Genomic DNA, 25,349 nt, shown 5'->3' with positions numbered 1-25,349 from the left:
AATAAGTATAGCATATGATATGATATGATCCGTGATATCAAACACGATACTTGAAAATATGATTGAAATGCAAATGAATCACGTTCCTAGAGCATTATTGTAATCTAAAAGTCTACAATGCAATTTCATTCTCATAGTAAGTTATCTTTGACTAGATCTTCATTCTCATCCTTACCCTTACCCTTCCTTATCCTTGGCCCATTTCATACTGTATGTTTGTATAGTAGATAGATGAAGATCGAATTTTCACATCGTCACATCACAACATCTCCAATTTCATTCACCATATCCTGACCGACCACCCCATCCATTTCTCCTAAGATATAATCCAAAACATAAGTATCTTGTACTAACCTATCTAACCTTGAGAAATGTCTTTCTGAATAAGGTATCAAACCATCTAAAAGATCTCTCATATTTATTTCTTTTTTCATATCTTTCTTCCCTCCATCCGACAACATACCATTTCTCGTGTTTCCTGATTCATTTCCATCCTGTTGTTCATGATCAGTCTGAGATTGTTTCAAGGAAGAAAGAGAACGATTAAAAGATTGAATGATCTCCTCAGGAGTACGAAGTTGTAATATGGCGTACAAGATTATTTGTGATACTGTCGATGTACGAGAATGAGTGTTCCAATCACTTACATAGAGTAATAATTGGGACAAATCGGGTAAAGAGAGAGTTTGGATTACCATGTCTATTTCTTTTGAGCCTGTCAAAGATTCAGTCGGTTTATTTGAATTGGATGAGTTGGAGGGGTCCAAAGAGATGGATGGGTTGAGTGAGGTGGAGGTGGAGGTGGTTGAGAGGGATGATGAGGAAGAAGAAGAAATGACGGAAGAAAAAAGATTATATAATCTTCCTGGTTGTGACATTGCTAAAGCGAGTAAAATAGCACGACGATAATCTTTGATGGAAAGGTAATTTGTGTAATCTTGTTCTCTATTGATTAGATAGACTCTTTATCGCATCACTTGTTTTGAGTTCCAGAACAAAGATGGGGAGAACGGTGTTCTCTTATAGACAAACTTTCTCAGTTTCACCCACTCCCACTACCTGCCTGAGGACCTGCGTTGACGGGGGATGCATTGGTATAGGATGATGACACGAGTATGGGATCGTAACCGCCAAAGACACCAGAAGTGAGAACAAGTCTGCACGATGGTCATCCGGCTCAAGTGGCAGTAAGAGGAGAACAAATCAGATATGCTAAGAACGGTCGAATCGGAAATGACCAGGAAAGAAGAATCACTCACATTTGCACAGATTTGACTAAAGCCGCATTGGCTTCTTCTTGTTCCATCTCCGTTGCATCCTCCCAGAACGTAGCGACGGAATCAGCGCCGGCGGAAACGATAGTCCTCTCATCTTGCGATATGGCCAGTGCCCAGACCTGTCATCAGTCACATTTCACTCGGCCTCTGACTTCTGAAATTCTCTCTCTGATAGATACGTCGCCTTCAAGGGGCCGAGATAGGGCGGAAGAGTTCGGAGCTATGTTGCTCGTGAAATGATGTCAAGATCTTTTGCGATGGATACGTTTCGAAGTAGTAGGGATTCGTGACATATTGGCAGATGTGAATCATATGAGAAACCGAAACCCACCTTATCCTCATGATTGTCCAAAGTCTTCACGCACTCCTCATCTCGGATATTCCACAATTTCACCAACCCGTCCGAGGAAGATGTGATGAGTTGCATACCCTGGGAGAGGAAGTCTATGCGTAGGACAGAGTTTGTATGACCTTCGAATGTCTGTCATCAGCGAAACACTACTCAATGCACAGTATATCTGGTAGGAGGAAACATCTATCAGCTCTTGGTTGAATGATGTGGGGAGCTCAGTGGTCTGGCAATTTCGAGTGATGGCGAGGACGAGTAACTTGATGACCAGTGAAGGTGGGGACATGCATGAGGGTGCAGAGGTAGATAGGAAGCCAATCCGTATATGGAAAAGGAACGCTGTCCAGGGCGTCAGACAAAGAGCTGGAAGAAGGGTATGTATAAGGATCGGGAGATTTGGTCATGGGGTAGAGGGTATACAGGTATGCGTTATGGATTATGCCTTATGACAGTATGGTCTCTTTCATTCTGCCGCGGATGAAATTTCGAAACCACTCACTTTAAGACAAGTAAAATCGTCCAAACTCCACAACTTGACAGATCTATCCGCCGCTCCACTCGCTACTATCCTATCCACTTTACTAAACTTCACCGTCCATACCCCTCTCCTATGACCTTTACACGTTCCAACCAATTTCAAGGCTCCCTTCGTCCCTCCAGCCGAGGAAGTATAATCAATCTCGAATATTTTGACGAGTTTATCTTGAGAACCTGAAGCGAGGAATCTATCATTTGGCGAGATATCAAGAGAATTGATATCTTTTTCGTGGATCCTCAACGTGGCCAGACTTTTAGGTTTGTCATCATCTCCAGTGGAAGAAAGAGAGGAGAGATCCCACAGTTTAGCAGTCCGGTCTTGTGAGGCTGTAATGAGAAACTTCGGGAATCCAGTTGTTTCGTCCAACTTTCGAGAAAGGGCGACAGCTCCTATGGATTCTGCGTGACCTTCGCAAGAGGCTATACATCTCCACTCTGATTGAGAGGAGGGTGAAGAATTAGGAGAGGAAGGGGTGAAATACCAAAGTCGGGCAGTGGAATCTTTACTACCACTGACGAGAAGACGGTGGTCGATACTGGTTCCTAAACACAATACAATGTCTTTGTGTCCGGATAAAAGACGAGCGTCAAATGTCGATGTGGAATACATTCGGATGAGATTGGAGTTCGTGGCTAATGCGAGATGAGAATGAGATGAAGAAGTGGGAGATGAGAGAAAGACAGCATCGATGATTTCGTCGTTAAATCCAACTACTCGTCTTGTGGGAGAACCATCGGTCAGAGAATTGAAAATGATATTTTGATCGGCGTGAATGGAAATCAAAGATGATGAGGATTGGTCATACCTGATGATATCAGCGACTGCGAAATAATACTCGAGGAAGTGGATGGGTTTAAACTTACAGAACATCGATGATACCTCTCTGTTCATCTTCATCCACTTCAGCCGTATCGACACCTTCCACACCTACCATACTGCCCACTTCCACACCTTTAGCAACGTCCCATATTCTCACAACACCTTTTTCACCTCCAGTAAAACACATCATCCCATTCTTACCCAGTATCGTACCTCGGAGCCAGCCAACAGCTTCCACTTGTTCTTGAACAATGACAGTCTGTACCAATCTCGGTTCTCCCTTTTTCCCTTTCTCTTTCCCCTGTTTGACCTCCCCGTTCATGTCCCACAACAAGACCACCTTGTCCCTTCCGGCACTTACTAACCATCTTCCATCCTCGCTCAGGTCTATACCTCTCACAACACTCACATGTCCTTCTAGCACATGTTTGGGTTTACTCGGTCCTGCCATTTTCTGATCGTGCAGATCGTATATCCGTATTCTGGAATCGGTGGATCCAGTGAAGAGTAACATCTTGCCTCCTCCTGATGGAGGTTGACTGAAACGTAGAGCCGAAACCGGACCTCCATGTCCTCGGAACAAATGTGTCACATACCCACCGGCAGAATCCCATACTTTGACAGTCCCATCAGATGACCCAGTGGCGAACAAGGTAGAATCTGGTGATACGGCAGAAACGAGTATAGGTGCGGAATGAGCTTTTGGGATTTGGCGGGAGTAGGTCAGGTAAGGGACTTGGAGGGAAGAAGAGGCTGTGGATGGAAGAGGATACTGTCTGATGCTGGTTGATTGATGACATGTTATCAATGTAGGTGGGGAGGTGTGGTAGGAGAGTGAAAGGGAAGTTATGGGGGTTGTGTCCTATCACATGAGCTGTGTCGCGGAAGAAACAAAAATCGACGTACACCTCTGACTCTTGCGACTTGAAGCCCAGTCTGAACTTCAGAGATGAGAACTTGCTCTTCCAGAGTTGTAATGAGCCATTGACCGTCTTTGCTTATGAGGACTGGACCACCGGTGTAGACGGGTCGAAGGGACCGGGGTGAGGCACGATAGCTATAATTATCAGCTGAGTAGATACAAGAGGATTTTGAAGCTGACCTAGTCTTGAGTGCCTTGCGAGGTGCGTGAGCGTTCATAGTGCTGCTCCTGACCTGCACTTGATTCACTTGTAGGGTAAAAAGTTGTGAAGGAGAAGTGGTTGATCGAATCCATGCAGAGGGAGAAAAGCAAGAAATTTCAAAATTATATCCTACCCCACGGGACAGGCATCGACAATAGGAAATTGTCCTAAGGGGCGCGCCTAACTTTTGCACAGTGGTTTTTGTATGAGGGGAGGGTGAGCATTCTCAGGTATGTTCCTGGGTGGCCCAAATTCCACCCAGAAAGACAATTTAGACGACGCTTTTTTGATTCACGTGGTGAGAGCCACCTGCAATTTGTCAATGACATTCTGGACGACTCGAGTACTCTTCTGGAGGCTGAAGAGGGCTGAAAGTATTACGCGTATGATTGCATTGCAAGTATCTGTAATTACTTGGATGCAGGAATAAAGGTTGACGGAAATCTACATTAAGTCTACGTACAACAAAGAGAACCAAAGTATTGATGGGAAATCAACACTCATATTCCGGTCCCCTCTTCTACATCCTTTTTCCTCCGTCGAGCCCACATAGCTCTCCCGACTCGGCTCTCATTCCTCACCCCTAAAACCTCACTGACCCAATTACCCGCCTCGACCAATTTGTCCAAATCCACTCCTGTCTGATATCCCATCTCATGTAACGCATATACCACATCTTCCGTCGGAACATTGCCCGTGGCTCCTGGAGAATAAGGACAACCTCCCAATCCAGCCAAAGATGAGTCTATCGTTCTCAACCCTAACGGCAGAAGGGCAAGGATAGAAGGAAGGGCCATGGAAAATGTGTCGTGACACTGAATGTCAGCTCTGATGCCCAAGTGGAAGTCAAGCTGTAACTCACATGAGCGGCTATTTGGTGCATGGGCACGCCGGCGCTTTGTAGAGTCCTCCATAACACTCTCCATGCTTCCGGATTACCTTCTCCTGTCGTATCTCCCAAACTGACCTCGTAACATCCCAAATTTAACAATCTCCGAACGACAGGTACTACCACTCTAGGATCCGTTTTACCGGCATATGGATCAGACATGACGCAAGAAACGTATCCCCGTACTCTATACCCGTTGGCAAGGGCTTTCTCCACTACTGACGGGAGAGAGGCTAAGACTTTCTCCACAGATGCGCCGTTGTTCGCTCTTGAAAATTCTTCAGTAGCTGAAACAAACATTGCAATCTCATCCGTCAATCGTTCTCGGTGATTCTCCCTGGCATGAGCTTCCAGGGACAATAGGGTGTCGAGTCCACGTTTGTTGGGTATGAGAACAGGATAATGGACGATACCAGCATCATCTGGGATTCGGACATCTTTTAAATGTGTATGATGAGATGAAGGTGATGGTAGGGTAGGTAGCAATGTAGCAGTGTTAGACATCTGAGGCATGAGCATCACTTCATATGATTAACAAGTAGGAGCTCACTTGAGGTACACGATCCGGTCGGACGAAAGAGCCAACCTCGACGTTCTTCAACCCGGCCAATAACAACCGTTCTATCAGCTCACGTTTTATTTCAGTTGATACAGCTGGAGGTGGAAGATTTTGCAGTCCATCTCTTGGTGAAACTTCGACAATCCTGCATTTTCAGCATCATTCAAGAAGAGACGAAGGTTGACTATCACCGCTCACCGGATATACCTCCCATTACCAGCATGTCCCAAGTCACGACCGGTCTCATGTTGAGCAGCATGTACCATGGTAGATAGCGTACGCCATGTTCCCAAACTCGCCCGTCGCGGAAGCATCCTAATGGGTCGCGGTGCTGACATGCTGAGTGAACGAGCGGGTGGCAAAAGGGAGTTGGAGGGTATCATGATGCTAGCGGAGGTAGAAAGAGAAGAAAGGAGTGTCAGTCGGGGAGGTATATATCGCCCAAGGAGATAGCCGAATGAAGTTCTTGACAGAAGAGATACGACTTTTCCCTCGTGATTTTCGATGTGGTTGAGGTTGATTAGGGATCAGGAGGCTGGCGACGACGCTGTTCGATTGGAAGAGAAAGGAAGTAGGCAGTGTCGGTCGCAAAGGTGAAGGGGTCATCCTTATGACATGGGTTGTCCGATTACAAGACTCGATAATGTCAGGCCATACCCTCCAATTCCAATACGAGCTGGAAGCGACCGACCATACCAAGATGCAGATGGACGTTGACTTCAAGTCTTCCTCATTATTCTCGATTGAACCGCCGGAGCCGGTTAGACTGTTTCCGATGGACCGAGAATCACGTGACCATCGGTGCCAAGCTACACTCTCCCACGGTCGACCCCTTCTTCTTCCTCTGCCCCCGTTGCCCCGTTGCCCCGCCGCTTCCCCGTCTTCTTTGGACCAGCTGACCCCTCCCCTTGCAACCTCCTTGATAGCATCCTCTAGCATCGCATCCGTCTTCTCACTCCACTTTGATCCATCATCCCTCTCCACTCGGGGCTAGTAGTACTATCGCTCTTTGTGAAGACCGCCTCTCGGGGCTAGTGGCTGGGACGGTGACCCACCGTTGACCGATACCTTCACCCCTCCTGACCTCACCCGCCCTCGTCTCATCATCATGTCCACTCCCAGATCTAACCCTCCTCCCGCTGCTGATCGTATCGACTATCGTCCTCTTAACGTACGGGATGCTCTCACATACCTTGATCAGGTCAAGGTGCGTCTCTGCGTCATATTTTGTTTCATCTCACTTCCTACGTCACTCCCCCCTCGGTCTGATATTTATATCATCGGATGCGTCACTGACAATTTCAGAACCAGTTTGCCGACCATCCCGACGTCTACAATCGGTTCCTGGATATCATGAAAGAATTTAAAGGGCAAATGTGGGTAATTTCCTCATAGGGCACCACGCCACGCTCATTTGAGTCAGAATCGACACACCAGGGGTTATTGACCGTGTTTCCACTCTGTTCAGAGGACATCCAGCTCTTATACAAGGCTTCAACACTTTTTTACCCCCAGGATATCGTATTGAAGCTTCCACCGCAGACGACGATAGCGGAAAGATCACAGTCACCACGCCTTCCGGTACTGTCAGTCAGATGCCAGGAGCCTTGTCCGCTGCCATACACCAACGGTATCGAGAGGGAATCGCGGTCAACCGCACTAGTCCATCCATGCACGAAACAGCACCCCCAGGTCCTTCACAGATTGTGGACCCTCTACCACCTCTTCATTCTCATCTCTCCTCCGGACCTCCTCCCTTCCAAAACACCCATAACGCTAGAGGGGCACCTGTCGTGCCAGGTCTACCCCCAGCTCAGCCTTCGGTCACTACTAGACCTCTCAACAACGTACAATCGGCACCCGGACCTTTGCCTCTTCCACCTCACACCCAACCGCCTTCTGCTCCATCAGGACCGTCTACTCCTTCTGCCGTACAGTTCCTCGCTTCGGGCGCGTCCGGCCCTGGTGCTGCTGCTCAAGCTGGACAGAGAGGCCAGATGCTCGAGTTTAACCATGCGATATCGTTCGTTAACAAGATCAAAAACCGTTTCAACCAAGAGCATGACACGTACAAGCAGTTCTTGGAGATTCTGCAGACGTATCAACGTGACACTCGCGACATAGTGGAGGTGAGACCAACGGCGACTTAGGATCGATTGAAGCTGACAAGTAGGTCTATGAACAAGTGCAGAAATTATTCATCAATGCCCCAGACCTGCTAACCGAGTTCAAACAGTTCTTGCCAGAGAACGGGCAGGGGGGCTTGTTGGGCCTTGGAAACGCTGCCCTTGGAGGACCTGCGCCCCCTAGCGCCGAACGGCCGGTTCCACCAAAGCGCGCCAGTAAGGAGAATAAGGATTCGAGCGCTCAAAAGAAGAGGCGTACCGGTCCAGCAGACGTCTCAAAACCCACTCAAAAGGTAAGTCAATATAGAATAATACTCCGTGATGAGCTGATGGATGCAGCGCTCCAAACACGCCGCCAAGGTCGACAGTCCCTCTGAGGATATGGATGGTAGCTTCCCAACCAACCAACCTCAGACCCTCGCATCGGCTGAAGAAGTCGCGTTTTTTGATAAAGTTAAAAAATTCATCGACGACAAGGTCAGCTATCACGAATTCCTCAAAGTCATCAATCTCTATAATCAGGATATGATCGACCCCAAGACACTGCTGGACCGCGCGGAAACTTTCCTGGGTGGCTCCGGAGACGTCTGGACCAATTTCAAACGGATGATAGGTGTAGACGACACCGGCAACGTGCCTCCCACAGCTGGGTCAGCGCAGGGGGGTTACAACTTTGGTGGGATGCTGAATATCGACCAACAGGTGGTGGAGAATACACCGATGCTGGACAGAGTCAAGCCCGACATGAGTAGCTCGAGAGCAAAAACTTACGGACCAAGTTACCGCAAGCTGCCAAAAACGGTCAGTCCTCTTTGTTCTGTGCGGAATGGTAGCTGACGCTATACAGGAGGTTAACCTCCAGTGCTCTGGTCGGGATGCCATGTGCTGGGAGGTCTTGAACGACGAGTGGGTATCACACCCGACCTGGGCGGCGGAAGATGCGGCTCCATTCATGGCGCACAAGAAGAACGCTTACGAGGAAGCCCTTCACAAGTCCGAGGAAGAGAGGCACGAGTATGACTATCACATTGAGGCGAATCTACGCACCATCGCACTTCTCGAACCCCTCAAAGCAAAGATCGATGCCATGGATGCGGAAGAGAAAGCGCACTTTAACCTCAAAGCCGGTCTTGGTGGACAAAGCAAGTCCATCTATCAACGAATTATCAAAAAGGTGTATGGAAAAGAATTGGGACCCGACATCATCAAGGCTTTACATGAAAACCCAGTCACCGCCCTTCCCATCGTGCTAGACCGTCTTCGTGCCAAGGACGAGGAGTGGAAAAAGGCTCAAAGGGAGTGGAATAGGGTCTGGCGTGAACAAGATGCGAGGAACTTCTACAAGGCGCTCGATCACCAAGCCGCCATCTTCAAGGCGAATGACAAAAAGCTAATGGCACCAAAAAGCCTTATCACCGAGATTGAAACCCGTCGACGCGAACAGACCAACGCGAGAGCAGCACTCCTCAATCCATCCGTTGACAAGGCTCGACCTCAGTTCGAATTCCTCTTCGACGATGTTGAGGTCATCAAAGACATTGTCAAGTTGATCATCATCTATCTCGACCGAGCCAACTCGAGTTCCAATCATGGCGACAGAACTCGAGTCGAGATGCAGATCCGACGTCTCATACCTCATCTCTTCCTTCTCAACCGGGAGGAATTTGAAGCTGAGCTCAACGATCCTGAATCCAGCACCTCGGATTCCGACTCGGACCAATCGTCAGAGCAAGAAGCTGAAGACGATGATGGGATGGACACTACTACGCTAAAGTCTAAAAAGCAGGCGGATGACCTTAGGAAGCAACTCTTCAAAGGTGTGGACAAAGATGGTCGAGAGAAGAGCGTGACGGCTACACCCGCACCCGATGATGGTGTTGTCAATGGGATAGCTCGATCGACCGAGGGTACCCCTATGACCGACAACGAAAGAGGTGACACTCCTCCCCCAGCAGCTGCGGACCCTCAAGCTGTAGCGGAGGCCATCAAGAAGGACAAGGTGGGTGCGGAGGCCAGTGAGCAGATTTGGGTGCAGATTGAGACTGGCGATTCTTCATCTCAAGCGTCGTCGCCGCATGGTTCAGAGACATACAAAACGCGAGTGATACGAAAGGCCAATTTCTTCGGCAATGCCAACTTTTACGTTCTTGTCCGCTTGTTACAGGTGAGTTTTCATGTTCATACCTCTTACCTATACATGTCATACCAACGCCTCTCGGCCTCACTTTGCCACGATGCTGCGACAGAACAGGAGCATGACTGATTACGTAGATTCTGTACTCTCGTCTCAAAGCGTGCAAGACGTACGCCGAGAAAGCCGCGATGGAGCAAAAAGCTACTCCCAACCCTGTCGCTGTGGAAATGGGTCTTGCCGATCCTGAATCTACAAACTTTGGAGTTGAAGCTGGGGAGAACCCCGCACGGTACTTTTACGGTCATCTCCTTAGTATGGCTGAAAAGTTGTTTGATGCCGAGATTGACACCAACACATTCGAGGAGACTTTGAGGATCATGTTCCAAACGCAGGCTTATACGATGTTCACCTTGGATCGGTTGTTGGGCAGTATTGTCAAGCAGGTGAGTCACCGTACGATATCACTCCATCTTCCACATGACGTCTCTTGTTGAGTCCGATTGGATCCTTGTTATCGACTTTGACCTGGGACACGGGACTGACGGTCAGGCACAAACTATCATAGGTGATATCAAAAGTCAAGAACTCTTTAGTCTGCTCGAACGTGACCGTGAACAAGAACGGACTTCCACGAGACAACAAATCGCTTATCGTATGTCTGCAGAAGGTCTGTTGGCAGCGGATGAAAATCTCTTTCGTATGGAATGGGTCAGTCTTTCATCCGTCAAGAGTATCCTGCTGATTTTCTCCAGCACGCGGCTAGACAAACACTGTCAGTACAGCTCATGGGGCGGGATGACCTGACGGTCTATGACGCGGAGACTGTTACGGCGAGGTGGAGACAATATGTTGATAGTTATGTTCTAGTGAGCTTTAATCCTCTTCTCTCCCTCTTTGCTATAATGATTTCATCCATTTCTCCTTCATGGTCCTACGTGCCCCTTTCCGGTTGACCACGACATTGTAGCTCCTTTGCGACATGACATCATTGTTTCGAGATCGGTGCTGATGGCAGACTCATCCGACGGAAGGTCAACCTATCCGTGTATCCGGACCATTCTTATCCAAGTCAGTACCAATCTATTTGTACCATAATCGAAGCTAAACTATCAGGGGTTTCGAAACAACTTCCGAAGACGTAGTGTCGAGTCAACTGGAAGGTCGATCAGGGTTAGAACTCAAGCTCGCTCTTGGTAATCTCAGAATGTTCTTCACTCCCGGAACTGAAGATTACTATTATCGACGTCGACCGGATTTTGAGAACAATAAATTGGACACTAAAGAAATCGAACTTGAATCGAGTCATAAAGCCAAGTTGGATCAATGGGTGGAGAAAATGTATACTGGGTCTGAGATGCAGGTTGAGCCTGCAGTGGTGGCGTGAAACCTGGTAATAGTGATCAGTACGAGTACATACTTTCTGATGTTATTTGGTAGATGAAGTTTCCTAATTCGAGGAGGCAAAATAGAAGTACTCGTACGAGTACTCGTACTCTGAAGTGTGGTGTAAATGGTATATGATGAATCTGATTATGAAACTTTTGCGTGTGTTAATCTTGGTGAGGGATACTGAGTGCATGGTGCAAATCATCATGTTACTCTACTCCACACTACTCTTACTTTGTCTCATGGTAATCATTCATCTCATCTGACTATAGTCTATGTTCTACCAACTTGCATATGATCCAATGTCCTTTGCTTAGTTCGCCTGAACGTACCGGGGTAGAGATCGTGCAGGAGTGAGATGACAGTCATGTTTTCAGATGGGGCAGGTCATAGAGGGGGAATGAAATGGCTGTGACGCTTGTGTGTGGGGTAAAATGAGTATGAGAAGTGTGAGAGTTCAGATAGTTGATTGAGCAAGAGTGATGTGGGAGATAGCATTGGAGGTATGATACAGTAAATGGAATATTGGTGATTGTTCGTGTGTAAGATAGGGAAGATGTGTGAACATAAAACGGATCAGAGAGCGTCGGTAGAGATACATAAACGGTAAAACCAAGGATCCCGAGAGTCGGTGTTGATGTGAATGTCATGTTGCATTTCAGTTGGACAAGGCTGATGTTAGTTATTTATTTACTTTACTGAATTTCTTTCGTCCTTAACAGGGAGTGTGTTTCAAGGTGATGATCAAATTGATAGGATGGTCTTCACCCGGGTGTATGATCTGAGGTGATATGGAACCGATAAGATGGGAGGGTGTGTCATTCCTCAAGCGAGAGAGGAAGATGATCAAAGGGAAGAAGCGTATGAAAGAGGGGGGAAATAGGAAAAACCGGGTGGATGGAGATCATTGAAGAAACTGGACAAATGGAGTGATTTCATGGAGGAAACCCTATGATTGAAAAGAAAGGAGGAAAAGATGAAAAGATGAAAAGATGAAAGACTCACTTTCATATCATCGATGAAATTTTGAACATCCAAATGCGCACAAATATCTACCATCTGACCCACTTCATATTTGTTCAAACCATCACATGGAACAGTACCCGCTGGTAATTCGTTCACAGGTTTACGAGCTTGTTTCATTTCAGTTTGTTGTAATTGAGATTCTTCTTTTTGTTCTTGTTGTTGACCAGGTGATGTTTGACCAGGTTGCAAAACGTGTCCTTGTCCTGGGTTGACATAAGCCCTATGAGGACCAGAGTAAGGTGAGAAAACTTGTCCATCTGGAGAATCGGCCGTGGCGCCAATTTCGGGATCTTGAGATGGTTTAGGGATGGCAGATGAATGAGTTGAGCTTGTGGAGGGATGAGAATGAGATTGGATAGAAGAATGGGATATAGAAGAAGAAGGTTTTGGTTGAGGGCCGGAAGATTGAGCGGCGAAGTTTTGACGAGCGGCAGTAGGTGCGGAACTGGTTCGGGTATCGGAAGCGCTTGAACTTGACGTATGTTCCATTGAGCTTGATTGAGAGTGAGAGATGGAGGAAGAGTGAGAGATAGAGGATGAAGAGTGGGAGACGGAAGATGAAGAATGAGAGACGGAAGATGAAGGATGAGAAGCTAATGCTGAAGGATGTGATTGTGATTGAGAATGAGATGTAGATGCAGAAGGTTTTACTTGAGATTGTTGTTGATCTTGAGGTCCTACGTTGAGCTAAACACATCAATAATCATCGTTCTGTTAAAAGAAGACACTTACGATAACAGGGACATTATCATTAGGGTTATCAACCTCTGCAGCTTTGTTCACTTTTGGAGTTTGACCAAATAATAAAGAAGCTTCTTTTCCTATTTCATTCTCATCTTGATCAACCTCAGCTGTCACATCATGAGGAGCGGCAGCTTCAAGTGAAGGAAGTTGAACTTGAATCTTATGACCAGAAGTTTCATCATCGATTTGTGCAAGAGTTGCATCTTGTCCAGGTGTTTCGAGTAGATGAAGACCTTGATCTTCCTCAGTAGCAGAAATAGTACCTTCTCTACCTGGAGCATGTGTTCCAGGGAAAAGATCGACATCGAGAGCTCTTCCGAGATTCGAATGAACAGTAGCTGGAGCATTTCCATCTTTCACATTAACGGGTTTATTTTGAAGGGTTGTGTCGTATAATATCCCATTGATGTTTTTATCATCCGTCTTGGTCTTTCCATCAGCAGTCACTAGATCTTGATGATGTTTAGACTGTTCAAGATCAGTATCTCAATCTTATATTCATAAATGGAGATGGTTTGTGAACTCACTTGATCACCAGGCATCAAATGAGAACCCTCGTTGATTTTCAAATCGTATTGATTTCCACGTTGATTGATCTCGACAATGTCGGAAAAATGTTTAGGCGAATTGTATTTCGTATTCGCCACATTCACATTGTGGGGTTTCGAGATTGTGTCCAGATCATGGAAGGGTTTGGTAGAATCTCGACGTTCCATATCATCCCCATCATCTCCTTGGTCAGCCGTATCTGGATCTTCGTCATTCTCAGGCTGGTCGTCTTCATCTTCGTCCATTTGACGAGTATGATGAGACTTAAGATGAAGATTGCCATCGATCGGCGCGTCGCTGTCCTTCTGACTCGCGAGATGAACTTTCTTCAAGTCGACGTCCTCTTCAATGTCATTGATGTTTCCATGATCATTGTTCTTCTGTTGTTGAGCTTTGGTCGAACGAGAGACGTGGTTGATTTCGTTTTTCACGTAGTCTCCGATATCCATATCGATGTGATGCTTATCGTCGTGAGTTCCTCGGGTGTGCATGTTGGCCGTTCCCACGAGTTTGTCCAATGACGCTTTTCCATTTCCTTGTTTGTTGGACATGACTCTGGAGTGATGCCAGTGAGCGAGACCCTCCATGGCTTTTGCCACTAAAGAATCGGAAGATCCGCTGTCTGATTTCGAGGCTTGTTTTCCGTGATGTCCACCAAAATTGATAGATTTCGAAGAGCCGCCCGGAATATCAATGGCTGGGTGATCATTCTGGGAATGACGCTCCCCGATGATAGGTTTCGTATGGGCAAGAAGAGTTCCAGGAATGACGATGTGACTCCTGGTCTGCTGATCGTGGCCATCATTCTCCTCTGCGTAATAACCATCGCGACCGTAAATATCGAGAGGTTGGACAGAGCGTGAGCGATGACCCTCATGATGAACCTCACGATCCTCCATATCATCATATGTATCGGTTCGTTGGCTGAGAGGGTGATTGTGACCTTTGCGTCCACCTTGCTTATGATGTCCTCCTGAAAGACCTCGTTCGTCGTGATGTTTCCCTCCTTTGTGGTGTTCCGATTGATGACGTTCGGAAGGTTTGTGTATAGCATGAGCAGCCATATCGATAGAACTGCTACTCTTTTGGTGGTTACCGACTTTGTGTCCCAAAGCTTGATTATTGATGGCGACAGCTGGGACCGGAGAGGCCATAGCGGAAGATGCGAGGAGAGCGAGAATGGCAAAGGAAGTGCTGGCTGGGGTACGCATCTTGATTGTTTGAGATGAGATAAGATCTGATATGAGCTTGCTTGAAGTGAAATGGAGTGCTTAAGTGGTTTTGGGAATTGGTTGATTAGTCGTTGAGGGAGTGTCGGTCGTGAAAAGGTCGTTAATCGTTAGGTCGTTAAATCGTCAGAATCGTAGAATGGATCGTTGGAGAGGTGATTGGAATGGATGTTGTTGGTGAGAAAATCAAAGAAACCTGGAGTTATTATATCCTCATCAGATGGTCAGCATGATTGTCTTGACAACGACCATTTGCTGTGGCTGAACACGGCAGCACATCAAATCGGCAACGATATTGAACATTCCGGACAGATGGTATAACGGCTTCGGCGGATCGTTCAAACCGGTGGCAAACACAACATCAATCCGTATCCCGCTTTTGGTGATATTCGCTTGAAATGGGATAAGGTGCCGTATACAGTAATTATCCATGGTTGACATCATCGAATTCAGATTGACAACAAGGAGTTTAGTAATCAGTACTACCGTACGGAAGATGCAATGCACAGGACTGAAATTGGATGGAGGCCTCACCTGGACAATGCTCAAGCATTTACCAATTCCTCCTCCTCCAGCTTTATTTCGTTCGCGAACGGATCTAGCTCCGCCTTCTCATCAACTTCCTGGTGATCATCTTCCTCGATTCCTTCTTGCCCTTTTGTGTCTCCTTCGTCGATAGCAGAGCCATCCTTGCCTTTCCGCTTCTTCCTTCCTGGCTCGAATTTCCTCGGAGGGATTGCAGCGTTGAACGCTTCTGACCAATTCTGCCTGGTGACATATTCCACGAGGATCGAAAACACCTTACTTCGTCAGCGTGATCAAGCAGCAACACAGCGTACCTACCTGATTGACCGTGAGAACTTTACGAGTGGGGAGATGAGCGATATAAGTATCTATTGGTAATCTGGCAGTCCTGATGCCCAACTTTTGTGCTTTTTCCTGACATAGATTCTGTGTATCAGCTCGATACATATTGGCTTTACGAAGGGTAGAACGGACCTTGTATCGATTTCGATCCACAATACCTCCAATGATATATACCTCGTCCTCCGCCAAGGTCGACAACTCCTCCTCGGCGTCCGCGGACAGATACACCAATTTGTGTTCTTTGGTGAGACGTGGAGGTAATCTTGGACCACTCAGATGATTCTCCGGGACATCATTGTCGTCAACTTCCTTCTCTGACTCTTCGGTCGACGAGTCGATGGCTTTTCCGTCTCTCATGACTTTGGCCAACTCTCCTACATCTTCTGCCCACCAAGAACAATTTATCCATCTTGTCCAAGCAGACTTGCTCATTTTCTCCCATAACCGGGGTGACGCTATGGATGAGAAGCTCGTATGTAGTATAGAGGCGAAAGGTTTGGCTGCGGTTCTATTTGCTGAATAAAGGTAACCCAGTTGACTGGTCATACTGGTGATCTCCTAAAAAGTCAACCAGACCCCAATCACTTGAGTTCATTAATATATCGCAAGACGTGGGGAGAGTGATAACATACGAAGAAGCAAGGAGGGAGGGTCATGAAGACTCACTTGATCAGTCATAAGTTTGTCAAATCCCAAATCAACCACCACTCCTCCTCCCCAAAAATCCAACTTTCCTTCCCCAGCTTTTCGCTTGGACGATTTCCTAGCCTTTTCCATTGCTTTACGATTCTCCACAATTGCCTTTTCCTCAGCTGTTAAAGTCCCAGCTGCATAACCTTGTGCTAATTGCTGAGCTCTCTCTTTCCGACGAGCCTTCTCAAGTGCTCGTTTCTGAGGTCGAAGAGCTTCTACCCGTGCCTGAAAACATCAGACTTGTCTGAGAGAAAAGGAGGAAGACTGACTTGTCTGGCAGCTCGCTTCATGGCGCTTTTGCTGAGGTGAGGTGAGGGTCCATCTGTCGGTGCATTCTGAGAGACTGAACTTGATCCTGTTTGAGCTTGGTTGTAGAAAGCTTCTTCATCTTCTGACATGATGGATATGATGTGAAAGGAAGGGAATGGAGGGAGGGAGGAAGAAAATTGACGGAAGAAACCATGATGATCCGGGAATTTGCTCAGATTTCTCTTCTCTTTCTGAAACTGCATACATCGTTGCAAACATCGTCTCTCTCTCATCTATATCTTTTCCTCTCAACTATCATAGTACACTCGGGTCACAGTCCATCTATCTCATCTTCTTCTTGTGTATCCAAAGAAACATTCACATCAGGGTCATCCACACGTCATGTCAGACGCTCGACTTCGGAGAGTTCAGAAGGAGATCCGAGGTTAGTCGTCTCCTTCGTTTCACCTGCAATAATGATGAACCCTGTGATGCTGTCATTTCAACGTTGGTAGAAGTAGAGCTGATGAAAAGACTGTGCAAAAGACAAAACATCCCAGATCTCACTGGAAAGTAAGTCTCTCCTCTGCCCTCACCTGCTTAGCTGACCCCGGAACAGTGATAGACGAAAACCCCTTTCACCTCATCGGCGCCTTCCCTGGACCTGTAAGTCATAGTGTATCATGTCAGGTACTGCATCTGATATTCAGCCGGATACACCATACGAAGGAGGTTACTACGAGGTCGTATGTTCTCTCCTACTTAGCTCAGTCGCCACTCTGACAGCTCAGGATATCGTGGTACCCGATGCCTACCCTTTTCAACCTGTCAAAATGAAATTTATCACGTGAGTCCCATGATGTATGAGAGTATGACTGACGACAATAGGAAAGTATACCGTGAGTCCATGCTGGAGAGTATAGAAGGGAAGACTGACAAGAAGACCCAAACATCTCGTCTGCGAGCGTGAGTCAATCTTCTGATTTGGGGATAGAGCTGACGAACAGGGAGCCATCTGTTTAGGTTGGTATTGAAGTGCATACAGGAGTGTCAGCTGATGCAACATAGATATACTGAAAGATGCCTGGTCACCTGTGAGTGTCCGGAGTGATATTTTGATGGTGGGCTGATTGAAAAGGTTTTAACGCTTAAATCAACTCTGATATCATTACAATCCCTCCTATGTGACCCGGTCCCAAATGATCCTCAAGATGCGGAAGGTGCGTTCCTAGTCACTGCTTCGTCGCTAAAACATCCCCGGCTGAGACTTGGGTACCCGAGTATTTTGCCTCCCCAGGCCGCTAGAAGCCACGCGCATGTGTACGGCTCTCATGAAACGAGCTGATGACAGTCGCAAAACATTTCCTCACCGACCGACAGTCTTTCAACGCCACCGCAAAACACTGGGCTCAAGCGTATGCACAAGCACCGGCACGCAAACAAGCGCAAGTTTCTGGAAAAGTGGCAACGGATGCCGAGATGGCAGGCTTGTCAGAAGAGAGTGTGAAAGGATTCACAGAGATGGGTTTTCCTAGGGAGAAAGTGGTGCGTTTTCTTGCCCCATATCCTCCTCCTTTACGTGACACATCTCAACATTTGATCTACAGCATCATCCATATGCTTCATTCCGCGTGTCACTCAGAAGTATAAGCTGATGTATGAGATCCAAGTGTTAAAACGTCTGAATTATCGTGGCAACGTCGTCAACACCATGCCAATGGATACTGTGAGTTTCCTTTCCTTCCTATACAAAAGCCTCATCTGACGAGGACAGGTGATGGAAGCACTTCTCAGTTGACCCTGCTTCATGAGTTTGACGGTGATGAGAACCTGTCGTTGGACGATGTACGAAGGTAGGGGTAACACAGTAGGAGAACGATCATGCCATCATCATGTTATGTGATTTTCTTCTGGACCATGCAATATTCTATCCGGTGATTTTCAGCCGATTATCGGTCTCTATCATCTACCTACATTGGCAGGATTCTCGTCTCGTTGCTTTGAAGCAGCATCGAAAGTCGCTTTTTGTCGTAACTCGAGTGCTCGACGTTTGTTGAAGTAATCGATCTATCGTCAGATCAAAAACTTGACTCTGTGGTATTCACAGCCATCGCTGTCATCTTGAACATCATCCACCACACATGACAGCCAGCTCGATCGATGATATCATCCCTCCTCTATCCTATCCCCACAACAGCGAGCCAGATTTAATTTACTCATCTGATTAGAAAGACACGAAGCGAGTACTAGAATTATGATCTGGGACTCGTGAGAAACGGCGTCCAAACTCTCAAGGACATATGGCATGTGGAGGGGGAAACGAACATACCCAACTCTTTCCGCAATTCCGAGAATAAACCTCTTTCTCCTTCTCACATACTCCCTTCCCTTCTTCCCCCGCTAATCTCACACCGTTATCTGTCAAACATGCAAAATAGGCATCTCTAGAGTCCCAACATGCTTGTCTTTCAGCTTTATTGGGTGGGTTGGTGGATGTGGTGGGAGGAGGCGAGGAGGAGGAAGATGAGAAGAGGCCAAACATGGGAAGCGGAGATTGAGTTTCGGTTGATGTTTTCAGTGCTCGAGTTTTTCAAGATGAGTAGTGACACGTGACGTTTGTGGTGATCAGTCGTGGTATGATGGGGAGAGACTGAGGGCTAGGGTTTGCGATGTAGTGTATTCGGTGATAGAAGGTTTGTCAAGGTTAAAAGCTCTCGTCTCGATGGTTGTGCCTGATCTTTCGTCAGACATCTTTCTTCAACGTGGCGTGTGGCAGTTGCATAGAACTACTCTATGGGATCTATGGATCCTTGATCCCTGATCCTTGCGCCCCTCTCGCCTCCCCTGTGGCCTATATGCATGCTGCATGCTGCATATCCTACACACCAGAGTTAGTGATAAGCCTTTACCCCAAGGTGGGCGGAGATCAGGTCATAAGAAAATGAACAACAATATTAATATTGACACCCGCTAATCAAGGTTCAAAGCGAGTCGGTTCCGCTGGGGTTTGTTTGACGTGAGGTATCCGGATCCCTGACGAATATCGAAGAGCTCAATGAATCAATGGAAAGAGAGGACCTGCGAATAAGGTGGAAGGCATGAGACCAATCAAATTCTTGTATACTTACTGGTCTCCAAGAGACAGAAGTCCCTTTGACTTTCCATCTTGGTAAATGTAGGATAACTCTCCTCCCGTAGCCAAATCTTCATGATGTCTCTTGTCAACGATCGACGGGCAAGAGCGAAGACAACCAAAGCAATGAATATCCATAGGGATGATAACTAGTGGAAAAGTAAGTCATCTTCGTGGGCTTTTGCTTCTACTTGTGAAGTACTAACTTACTCGTACTTCATTAGACATCGGGAGCCTTCACTGCCTCACGCAAGCACATATGGTTGTCTTGTCCCCCAAACTCACCTTTCTCACTGAGTGAACTTCCATACTTTCTCCGCATTTCCTATCTTCATACATGTTCAAATCCTCTGCTCTATCTCTCTCGTAGCACAAGCTGCAAAGCCACCAGCGGACCAGCGAGCCAGCGATAGCGAATGGGTCAATGCTCCATGCTCCACTGGCTACGGGCCAAACGGACCGGATTTTCCGGTTCTCCCTTCGGCTAAATCGGTAATTACCGAACTTCGGTTCTCCTCTCAAACCCTGATGACGAGACGCCCCATAACCTACCCCTCGCGATGCTTCTGGTGAAGTTACTGCTATCCATCTTCTCAACTTCTCAACAGTCTTTGTGGTCTCTCTATCCAAGTCATTCAATAAGAAACAGTAAGTAACAAAGGAAACACAAGAGAAGAACCAAAAATGAGTATCACTCACGCAACCGGTTAGTAACCCTTTCTTCTTCTTTTGGATTTAGCTGATGCCGGTTTTCTCGGGTAGGTTACGCTATCTTCGATCCGAAGCCTGGACAATATGTGAGTGAATCTCATTCACACCGTCCATGGTACACATACTTTGGTACGATGTGAAACATCAATTTCGAAGAGATGTGAAGTTGTGGATGTGATAATGTGGTCAAGGATGGAAACGGAAGGAATGAAGGGAATATACTGACAAGAAATAGGATTTCAAATTGACCAAATATGAATTGGAACCTGCTGAACCGGATATGGTCACTGTAGCCATTGAATGTTGTGGTGTTTGTGGTTCCGTGAGTGTTTATTTCGTATCGAGTCCCCTTATCTTGATTGAATACCTTTCTGAAGATGTTCATCCAAAGCTTGGTATTTGATGACCTTCTTGTTACTACGCTTTCTCCGTAACATTCGGTGGAAGAAGTGTGGAGGGAATATCTCACGGATTTATAGTGAGTTGAATGAAACAAAGTGCTGATGTGTAGGACCACCACACCATTTCAGGAGGTTGGGGACCTTTGTCTTGTCCATACGTAGTCACGGGACATGAAGTCATTGGTAAAGTAGTAGAAATCGGATCTAAAGTCACCGAGTTCAAAGCTGGTCAGAGAGTCGGTGTGGGTGCTCAAGTTGGATCTTGTGGACATTGCAAGGGATGTTTGAAGGGTAATGGTGGGTAAAACTTTCCTTCTTTCTCCACTTTTCCACTTTCCCACTTTTCCGCTCTTCCTCCCCGCCCCACGCCTCCAGGGACCTCGGATTGTCTCCGTCCTCTCCTCACCTTCCGCTTATGCTGAGACGATGTTTGCCCCGGGGGGTCCTGGGACGTGATCAGGAACAAAGGTAGCAAGAAACAAGCTAAATCAAGTAGAAAACTATTGCGTTCAACCTGTACATGGCTACAACACTTTTTGGCACAATGGAGCGGTTCATCAAGGTGGTTATTCCACTCATCTTCGAGCTCAAGAACGTTTCGTATTCCCAATCCCTGATGCACTTTCTTCTACTGATGCGGCCTCGATGTAAGTGATATTCTCTCGAACTTTTTGACCTCCTCACTACGTATCTCATCACCCACTCTGCCATCGTTCTTATTTCTCTCAGTCTTTCTTTCAATTCCTTCAATCACAAATTTACACCTCCCGTGTCCACCTCGTACGCCATCGGTCACATGATGCCATTATTGTGACGTCTCAGAGTAATACATACTGATCCATAGGCTCTGCGGTGGTCTCACCACTTACGCACCTCTCATCCACGCAAAAGTCGGTCCCGGTTCAAAAGTCGGTGTCATCGGTCTTGGCGGTTTAGGTCATTACGCAGTATTATTCGCCGTCGCTCTAGGTGCAGAAGTTACCGTTTTTTCTCGTGGAGATGCTAAGAAATCCGACGCTCTCAAAATGGGTGCAAAACATTATGTTCCTACCGATCCAGGATTTGAAAAAGGTTTAGAACGTGAATTCGACGTTTTGATATGTACTTCTTCTTCTTCACATTTACCTATCAACGAACTTCTCAGTACTCTTGATGTTTTCCGTCAATTGGTCTTTGTTGGTATGCCAGAAAATGGGTTGGAAATTACTTCTCAAGCTTTATCAAATAATGGGGTTGCGGTAGCTTCTAGTCATTTAGGTAATAAAGGGGAAGCTATACAAATGTTAAAGTTGGCAGCTGAGAAAGGGGTGAAACCTTGGGTAGAATTGATGCCTATGAAAGATGCTGCAAAAGCTATGATTGCTATTGAGAAGGGAACTGTTAGGTACAGAACTGTTTTACTTCAGGTGAGTCAAACTTTGTCTTTACTGTCCATGACCCTTCTGGGAATGACATCTGACTTGCTCTTCATGATGCTTCACCGATATTCTGAATCAGTCTTTATCTGGCCATTCCGGTCTTGACTCGAATGGTCTATCATCAATGAATCATTGCGACTGAGTCCTTGACGATAAATTGTGTCGATGAATGGCTGACGTTATAGGATATCGAAAGCGACTAATCATCTTGCTATAGTAGGAGAGACAAGAAATCAGTTTGGTATCAGTTTAGTATCAGTATCAACATCAGCTTGATGCACGTTTGCCGGGATTCGTAAACTTACAACAATATAACATGGGCACAACAATATCCTATGGTCTAACTCGTTTCAGATAGCATATGATCCTCTCCTTCGACTTCCTCCACTTCTCTTTTTATCGGAATCACCTCTCCACTTGCTGCGTCCTTCGAGATGGTCTGATTGGTGTAACATCCGTCCTCGTCGTCTTCGAACTTCATTGAACCAGGCTCCAGCTGGAAATGTCTCTGGTCCACGTGTCCATTTTTGTTATTCACGCTCTTTGACTCACAGTCAAACGCGAGAACCTCTTCTCTCTCTATCTTGATCACCCGATTCTTATTCTCGAATTCCTCCTCAATTTTCACCAAGGGCGTACTGGGTGGATTACCGTCACTTTGTTCGGCCTCGCGAAATGGAAAAGTGTCGAGAAGATCCGGCGGAGCAAGATACATATCGAGATGTCTCTTCACGATATCTTGTACAACCCCTTTAGGTAACGCTGGTCCATCTAGATTATCTCTCTGATAATCAGTTATCACTCAACTTTTTTGATCTGAGAATTCCAGATTCCAGATTTCTGAATTCGGAGAAAATCTGAAGGGAGCCGATGAGATATTACGCACGAAAACGAAGTAAACCCCTTTAGTAGTCATTGAAAATACTTCTTTGAAATTTTCATGATCCCTGGATATACCTCTAGACTCAAGCAAGACCAATGTCTGCTTTCTGATCCCCTGTCTGTCAGCTGAAATCACTCTCGAGCTCTGCGTCAGCTACGTACGGCTTTGTTATCCAGGACTTGTTGCGGAACTCGTCTTTTGTTTTTGCCCGCAGAAGATGGTTCCTCCTCGCCTGGTCTGACTACTGGACGTTTCCCAAAGATATCTTCTTCCTCGACTTTGACCTTGCTGTCGTCTTCGAGGACCTGAAGTGATTCGTTGACTGTCGGGGGCACTGAAGATTTCAACGAAGATGATGAAGATATGAGAGGGATAAGATGGGGAATGATACGACCTTGTTTTCGTTTCCTGTCGTCTTCGTCCGGATCGAAGGGTTTGGGACGCTTTTCTCCTCTGCGTCCTGGGGTACGACCGGGGATAGGAGCTGGAGGGAGTGGGGGTGGAGGTGGAGGTGGGGCGTATATTGAGGATACGGAGGGAGCAGGGGAGAAAGTGACTGAACCGGAACGTCGAGGGAATGGTGGGGGAGGTTTGCGGGGAGCTTTTGAGGGAAAGAACAGAGGTGCTAAAGATTCAGCTTCGTCCAACTGCGTCTGATGATGATATACGGCTTGACCACACCCGTAGTATGCGTGATTTCATGAGATGCGAGGGAGGTTTAGATATGGCAGATAGGAGGGAGAGACACTGACCTCGGGGGAGAGGCTCTCCGGGTCGGATCTTCCTCTCGACTGCAGGGGCAGGAGGAGGTTTTCGTCTGGCCACACAAAGACGGAGCGTGTTAGAGTCAACGTTTTCTTGGAGTTGACCATAGATCAAAATTGACGATGCACTTGGATCTGAATTATCAGTATCTAGTACTTGCACTAAAGAAGGACAAAACTCGCCTGATCCTTCATCGCCGAGACCGACAACGATAGCAGACTTTGTCCTTCCTCCTGATGAAAGAGTCGTGCGGCAAAGTATTCCTGTAAGATATGCAGATAACAGGGAAGCTTCAGGAGCGACAGCGCTATATATAAGTTCATCAAATCTATATGTGTTTGGGAGAGGATGGATCATTACTTGACAACTCACACCTGAACGCCTGCGGACTCTCCGTCCAAAACCTCATCATCGAGCAAATCCACCACTCCTCGCATTTGCAGATACTTTCTGCCTCTCATTGACTCCAAAGAGAGACATAGATCCGTATCGGTGGTCATCGCAAATGCCGCTTCCCCCATGTGAGAACTTTGAACGTGTGGTGTGAGCGAATCGAAGGTGTTGGAGCTTTGATGAGAGGGTGTAGAGGGGAAAGATAATCTGGCGAAGAATGTGATACCTCATTTGGTCAGCTTTTTCCTCACAACTTCATGAGACGAAGGAGCAATAGAGTGATCACTCACCGTCCAGTCTGAATCCTTCCGGACCAATTTCGAGTCCACCTCGATACAACAATCTCCACGTCTTCTGAGCTCTGGAGGCTGACGTAGTGGAAACATGTTGATGTGGGGTATTGTGACAGGAACTGGATTGCTGATGTATGGATTTATGGATTGGAGTAGGAGGTAGAGTGGGCAAGAGAGAGGTTCGAGTGAAAGAGGTAGGTTGATGATTAGGACAAGGACGGGCGAATGGGTTACGCGCTGGTGAGGGGTTGATCAGAGGGGGTACGGATGTCATTGTGGCAAGCAGAAAGTCATTACCTCATCGATCTGGCAGTCGCATCAGATCGGACCGATGTAGGAATGGATGGGGAGACTTTCGAAGTACATGGGGCATGGGGTACGGAGCATGGAGCAGAGATATAGAAGAGAAGATGCAGGAGTGATGGATGAAGATACTGTAAGGTTAGGACAAGAAAAACCACACGCGTCCACGCACGCGATCAATCTCTTATCTAACGAGCTGATCTCACTTTCGTCTCTCATCATTATTCTTGAAGTCATCTAATCAGCATATGAAGACGGGATCATGGAAGAGTGCATGTCCAGACCATTTTTGCTTTTCATGCATAAGCGGCAAGGTTGAGGCGAAGGACAGTGGATGTTTTTCAAAAATGGAGGTGATGTGGCTTTTACCCATTATACGATAATATTGATTCCGCTAGCCAAGCTCTGGTTGCTCCTTCCACTTCCAATTGCGACTTCGTTCCAACCGTTAGTGAATTATAACATGGTGAGCTTGATTGAGAAGCAGAGAC

At 46.8% G+C, this 25,349-nt stretch overlaps 9 protein-coding genes across 9 annotated transcripts; 3 read left to right on the top strand and 6 right to left on the bottom strand.

The window, feature by feature from the left end:
• Positions 1-101: 101 nt before the first annotated feature.
• TREMEDRAFT_42066 (uncharacterized protein) lies at positions 102-4,123 on the bottom strand (the record flags this gene model as incomplete). The annotated part of the gene is made up of 7 exons (XM_007000927.1): positions 102-478; positions 542-945; positions 1,260-1,396; positions 1,609-1,758; positions 2,126-2,969; positions 3,028-3,845; positions 3,890-4,123. 7 exons carry the CDS (start codon positions 4,121-4,123, stop codon positions 255-257), a joined length of 2,811 nt encoding a protein of 936 aa, XP_007000989.1. The 3' UTR covers positions 102-254.
• A 360-nt stretch (positions 4,124-4,483) lies between these two features.
• On the bottom strand, positions 4,484-6,259 carry TREMEDRAFT_70846 (uncharacterized protein). Its single transcript, XM_007001989.1, has 4 exons — positions 5,754-6,259; positions 5,547-5,700; positions 4,970-5,500; positions 4,484-4,922 (listed from the first exon to the last, which is right to left on the bottom strand). The coding sequence occupies exons 1-4, from the start codon at positions 5,936-5,938 to the stop codon at positions 4,608-4,610; spliced, it is 1,185 nt and encodes a 394-aa protein (XP_007002051.1). The 5' UTR covers positions 5,939-6,259; the 3' UTR covers positions 4,484-4,607.
• Positions 6,260-6,663: 404 nt separating this feature from the next.
• Positions 6,664-11,199, top strand: TREMEDRAFT_59052 (uncharacterized protein; the record flags this gene model as incomplete). The annotated part of the gene is made up of 12 exons (XM_007001431.1): positions 6,664-6,762; positions 6,861-6,931; positions 6,979-7,684; positions 7,729-7,974; positions 8,021-8,158; positions 8,204-8,482; positions 8,532-9,845; positions 9,953-10,258; positions 10,365-10,523; positions 10,598-10,681; positions 10,831-10,883; positions 10,929-11,199. The coding sequence occupies 12 exons, from the start codon at positions 6,664-6,666 to the stop codon at positions 11,197-11,199; spliced, it is 3,726 nt and encodes a 1,241-aa protein (XP_007001493.1).
• Positions 11,200-11,777: 578 nt separating this feature from the next.
• Positions 11,778-14,731, bottom strand: TREMEDRAFT_59051 (uncharacterized protein; the record flags this gene model as incomplete). The annotated part of the gene is made up of 4 exons (XM_007001430.1): positions 11,778-11,873; positions 12,207-12,914; positions 12,960-13,400; positions 13,499-14,731. 4 exons carry the CDS (start codon positions 14,729-14,731, stop codon positions 11,778-11,780), a joined length of 2,478 nt encoding a protein of 825 aa, XP_007001492.1.
• A 563-nt stretch (positions 14,732-15,294) lies between these two features.
• On the bottom strand, positions 15,295-16,707 carry TREMEDRAFT_59050 (uncharacterized protein; the record flags this gene model as incomplete). The annotated part of the gene is made up of 5 exons (XM_007001429.1): positions 15,295-15,549; positions 15,593-15,700; positions 15,749-16,174; positions 16,283-16,534; positions 16,579-16,707. The coding sequence occupies 5 exons, from the start codon at positions 16,705-16,707 to the stop codon at positions 15,295-15,297; spliced, it is 1,170 nt and encodes a 389-aa protein (XP_007001491.1).
• A 137-nt stretch (positions 16,708-16,844) lies between these two features.
• On the top strand, positions 16,845-18,356 carry TREMEDRAFT_70845 (uncharacterized protein; the record flags this gene model as incomplete). The annotated part of the gene is made up of 13 exons (XM_007001988.1): positions 16,845-17,003; positions 17,093-17,131; positions 17,178-17,224; positions 17,269-17,304; positions 17,350-17,405; positions 17,447-17,457; positions 17,502-17,524; positions 17,566-17,581; positions 17,627-17,652; positions 17,697-17,778; positions 17,910-18,103; positions 18,222-18,284; positions 18,333-18,356. Exons 1-13 carry the CDS (start codon positions 16,961-16,963, stop codon positions 18,354-18,356), a joined length of 660 nt encoding a protein of 219 aa, XP_007002050.1. The 5' UTR covers positions 16,845-16,960.
• A 71-nt stretch (positions 18,357-18,427) lies between these two features.
• TREMEDRAFT_56065 (uncharacterized protein) lies at positions 18,428-19,244 on the bottom strand. The gene is made up of 2 exons (XM_007001009.1): positions 18,888-19,244; positions 18,428-18,625 (listed from the first exon to the last, which is right to left on the bottom strand). The coding sequence occupies exons 1-2, from the start codon at positions 19,098-19,100 to the stop codon at positions 18,521-18,523; spliced, it is 318 nt and encodes a 105-aa protein (XP_007001071.1). The 5' UTR covers positions 19,101-19,244; the 3' UTR covers positions 18,428-18,520.
• Positions 19,245-20,375: 1,131 nt separating this feature from the next.
• TREMEDRAFT_59048 (uncharacterized protein) lies at positions 20,376-22,424 on the top strand (the record flags this gene model as incomplete). The annotated part of the gene is made up of 7 exons (XM_007001428.1): positions 20,376-20,397; positions 20,454-20,488; positions 20,638-20,724; positions 20,914-21,100; positions 21,300-21,450; positions 21,648-22,209; positions 22,407-22,424. 7 exons carry the CDS (start codon positions 20,376-20,378, stop codon positions 22,422-22,424), a joined length of 1,062 nt encoding a protein of 353 aa, XP_007001490.1.
• Positions 22,425-22,561: 137 nt separating this feature from the next.
• On the bottom strand, positions 22,562-24,829 carry TREMEDRAFT_59047 (uncharacterized protein; the record flags this gene model as incomplete). The annotated part of the gene is made up of 6 exons (XM_007001427.1): positions 22,562-23,005; positions 23,108-23,218; positions 23,266-23,729; positions 23,857-24,176; positions 24,242-24,488; positions 24,553-24,829. The coding sequence occupies 6 exons, from the start codon at positions 24,827-24,829 to the stop codon at positions 22,562-22,564; spliced, it is 1,863 nt and encodes a 620-aa protein (XP_007001489.1).
• Between the last annotated feature and the right edge of the window lie 520 nt (positions 24,830-25,349).

This window comes from Tremella mesenterica (genome assembly GCF_000271645.1).
Source record: "Tremella mesenterica DSM 1558 unplaced genomic scaffold TREMEscaffold_1, whole genome shotgun sequence".
In the NCBI taxonomy this organism is placed as follows: Eukaryota; Fungi; Basidiomycota; class Tremellomycetes; order Tremellales; family Tremellaceae; genus Tremella; species Tremella mesenterica.
Note: the sequence above shows the minus strand (reverse complement) of the source record. Positions and strands in the feature narration are given on the sequence as shown.

What these genes read in the sequence shown, in the direction of transcription:
- TREMEDRAFT_70846 (XM_007001989.1), bottom strand. Translation starts at nt 5,938, where the DNA reads ATGATACCCTCCAACTCCCTTTTGCCACCCGCTCGTTCACTCAGCATG. An exon ending in GACCGGATCGTGTACCTCAA is followed by an intron (nt 5,501 to 5,546) that starts GTGAGCTCCTAC and finishes CTCATGCCTCAG; the next exon opens with ATGTCTAACACTGCTACATT. An exon ending in TGCACCAAATAGCCGCTCAT is followed by an intron (nt 4,923 to 4,969) that starts GTGAGTTACAGC and finishes GCTGACATTCAG; the next exon opens with TGTCACGACACATTTTCCAT.
- TREMEDRAFT_56065 (XM_007001009.1), bottom strand. Translation starts at nt 19,100, where the DNA reads ATGTTTGGCCTCTTCTCATCTTCCTCCTCCTCGCCTCCTCCCACCACA. An exon ending in GGAATTGCGGAAAGAGTTGG is followed by an intron (nt 18,626 to 18,887) that starts GTATGTTCGTTT and finishes ATCTGACGATAG; the next exon opens with ATCGATTACTTCAACAAACG.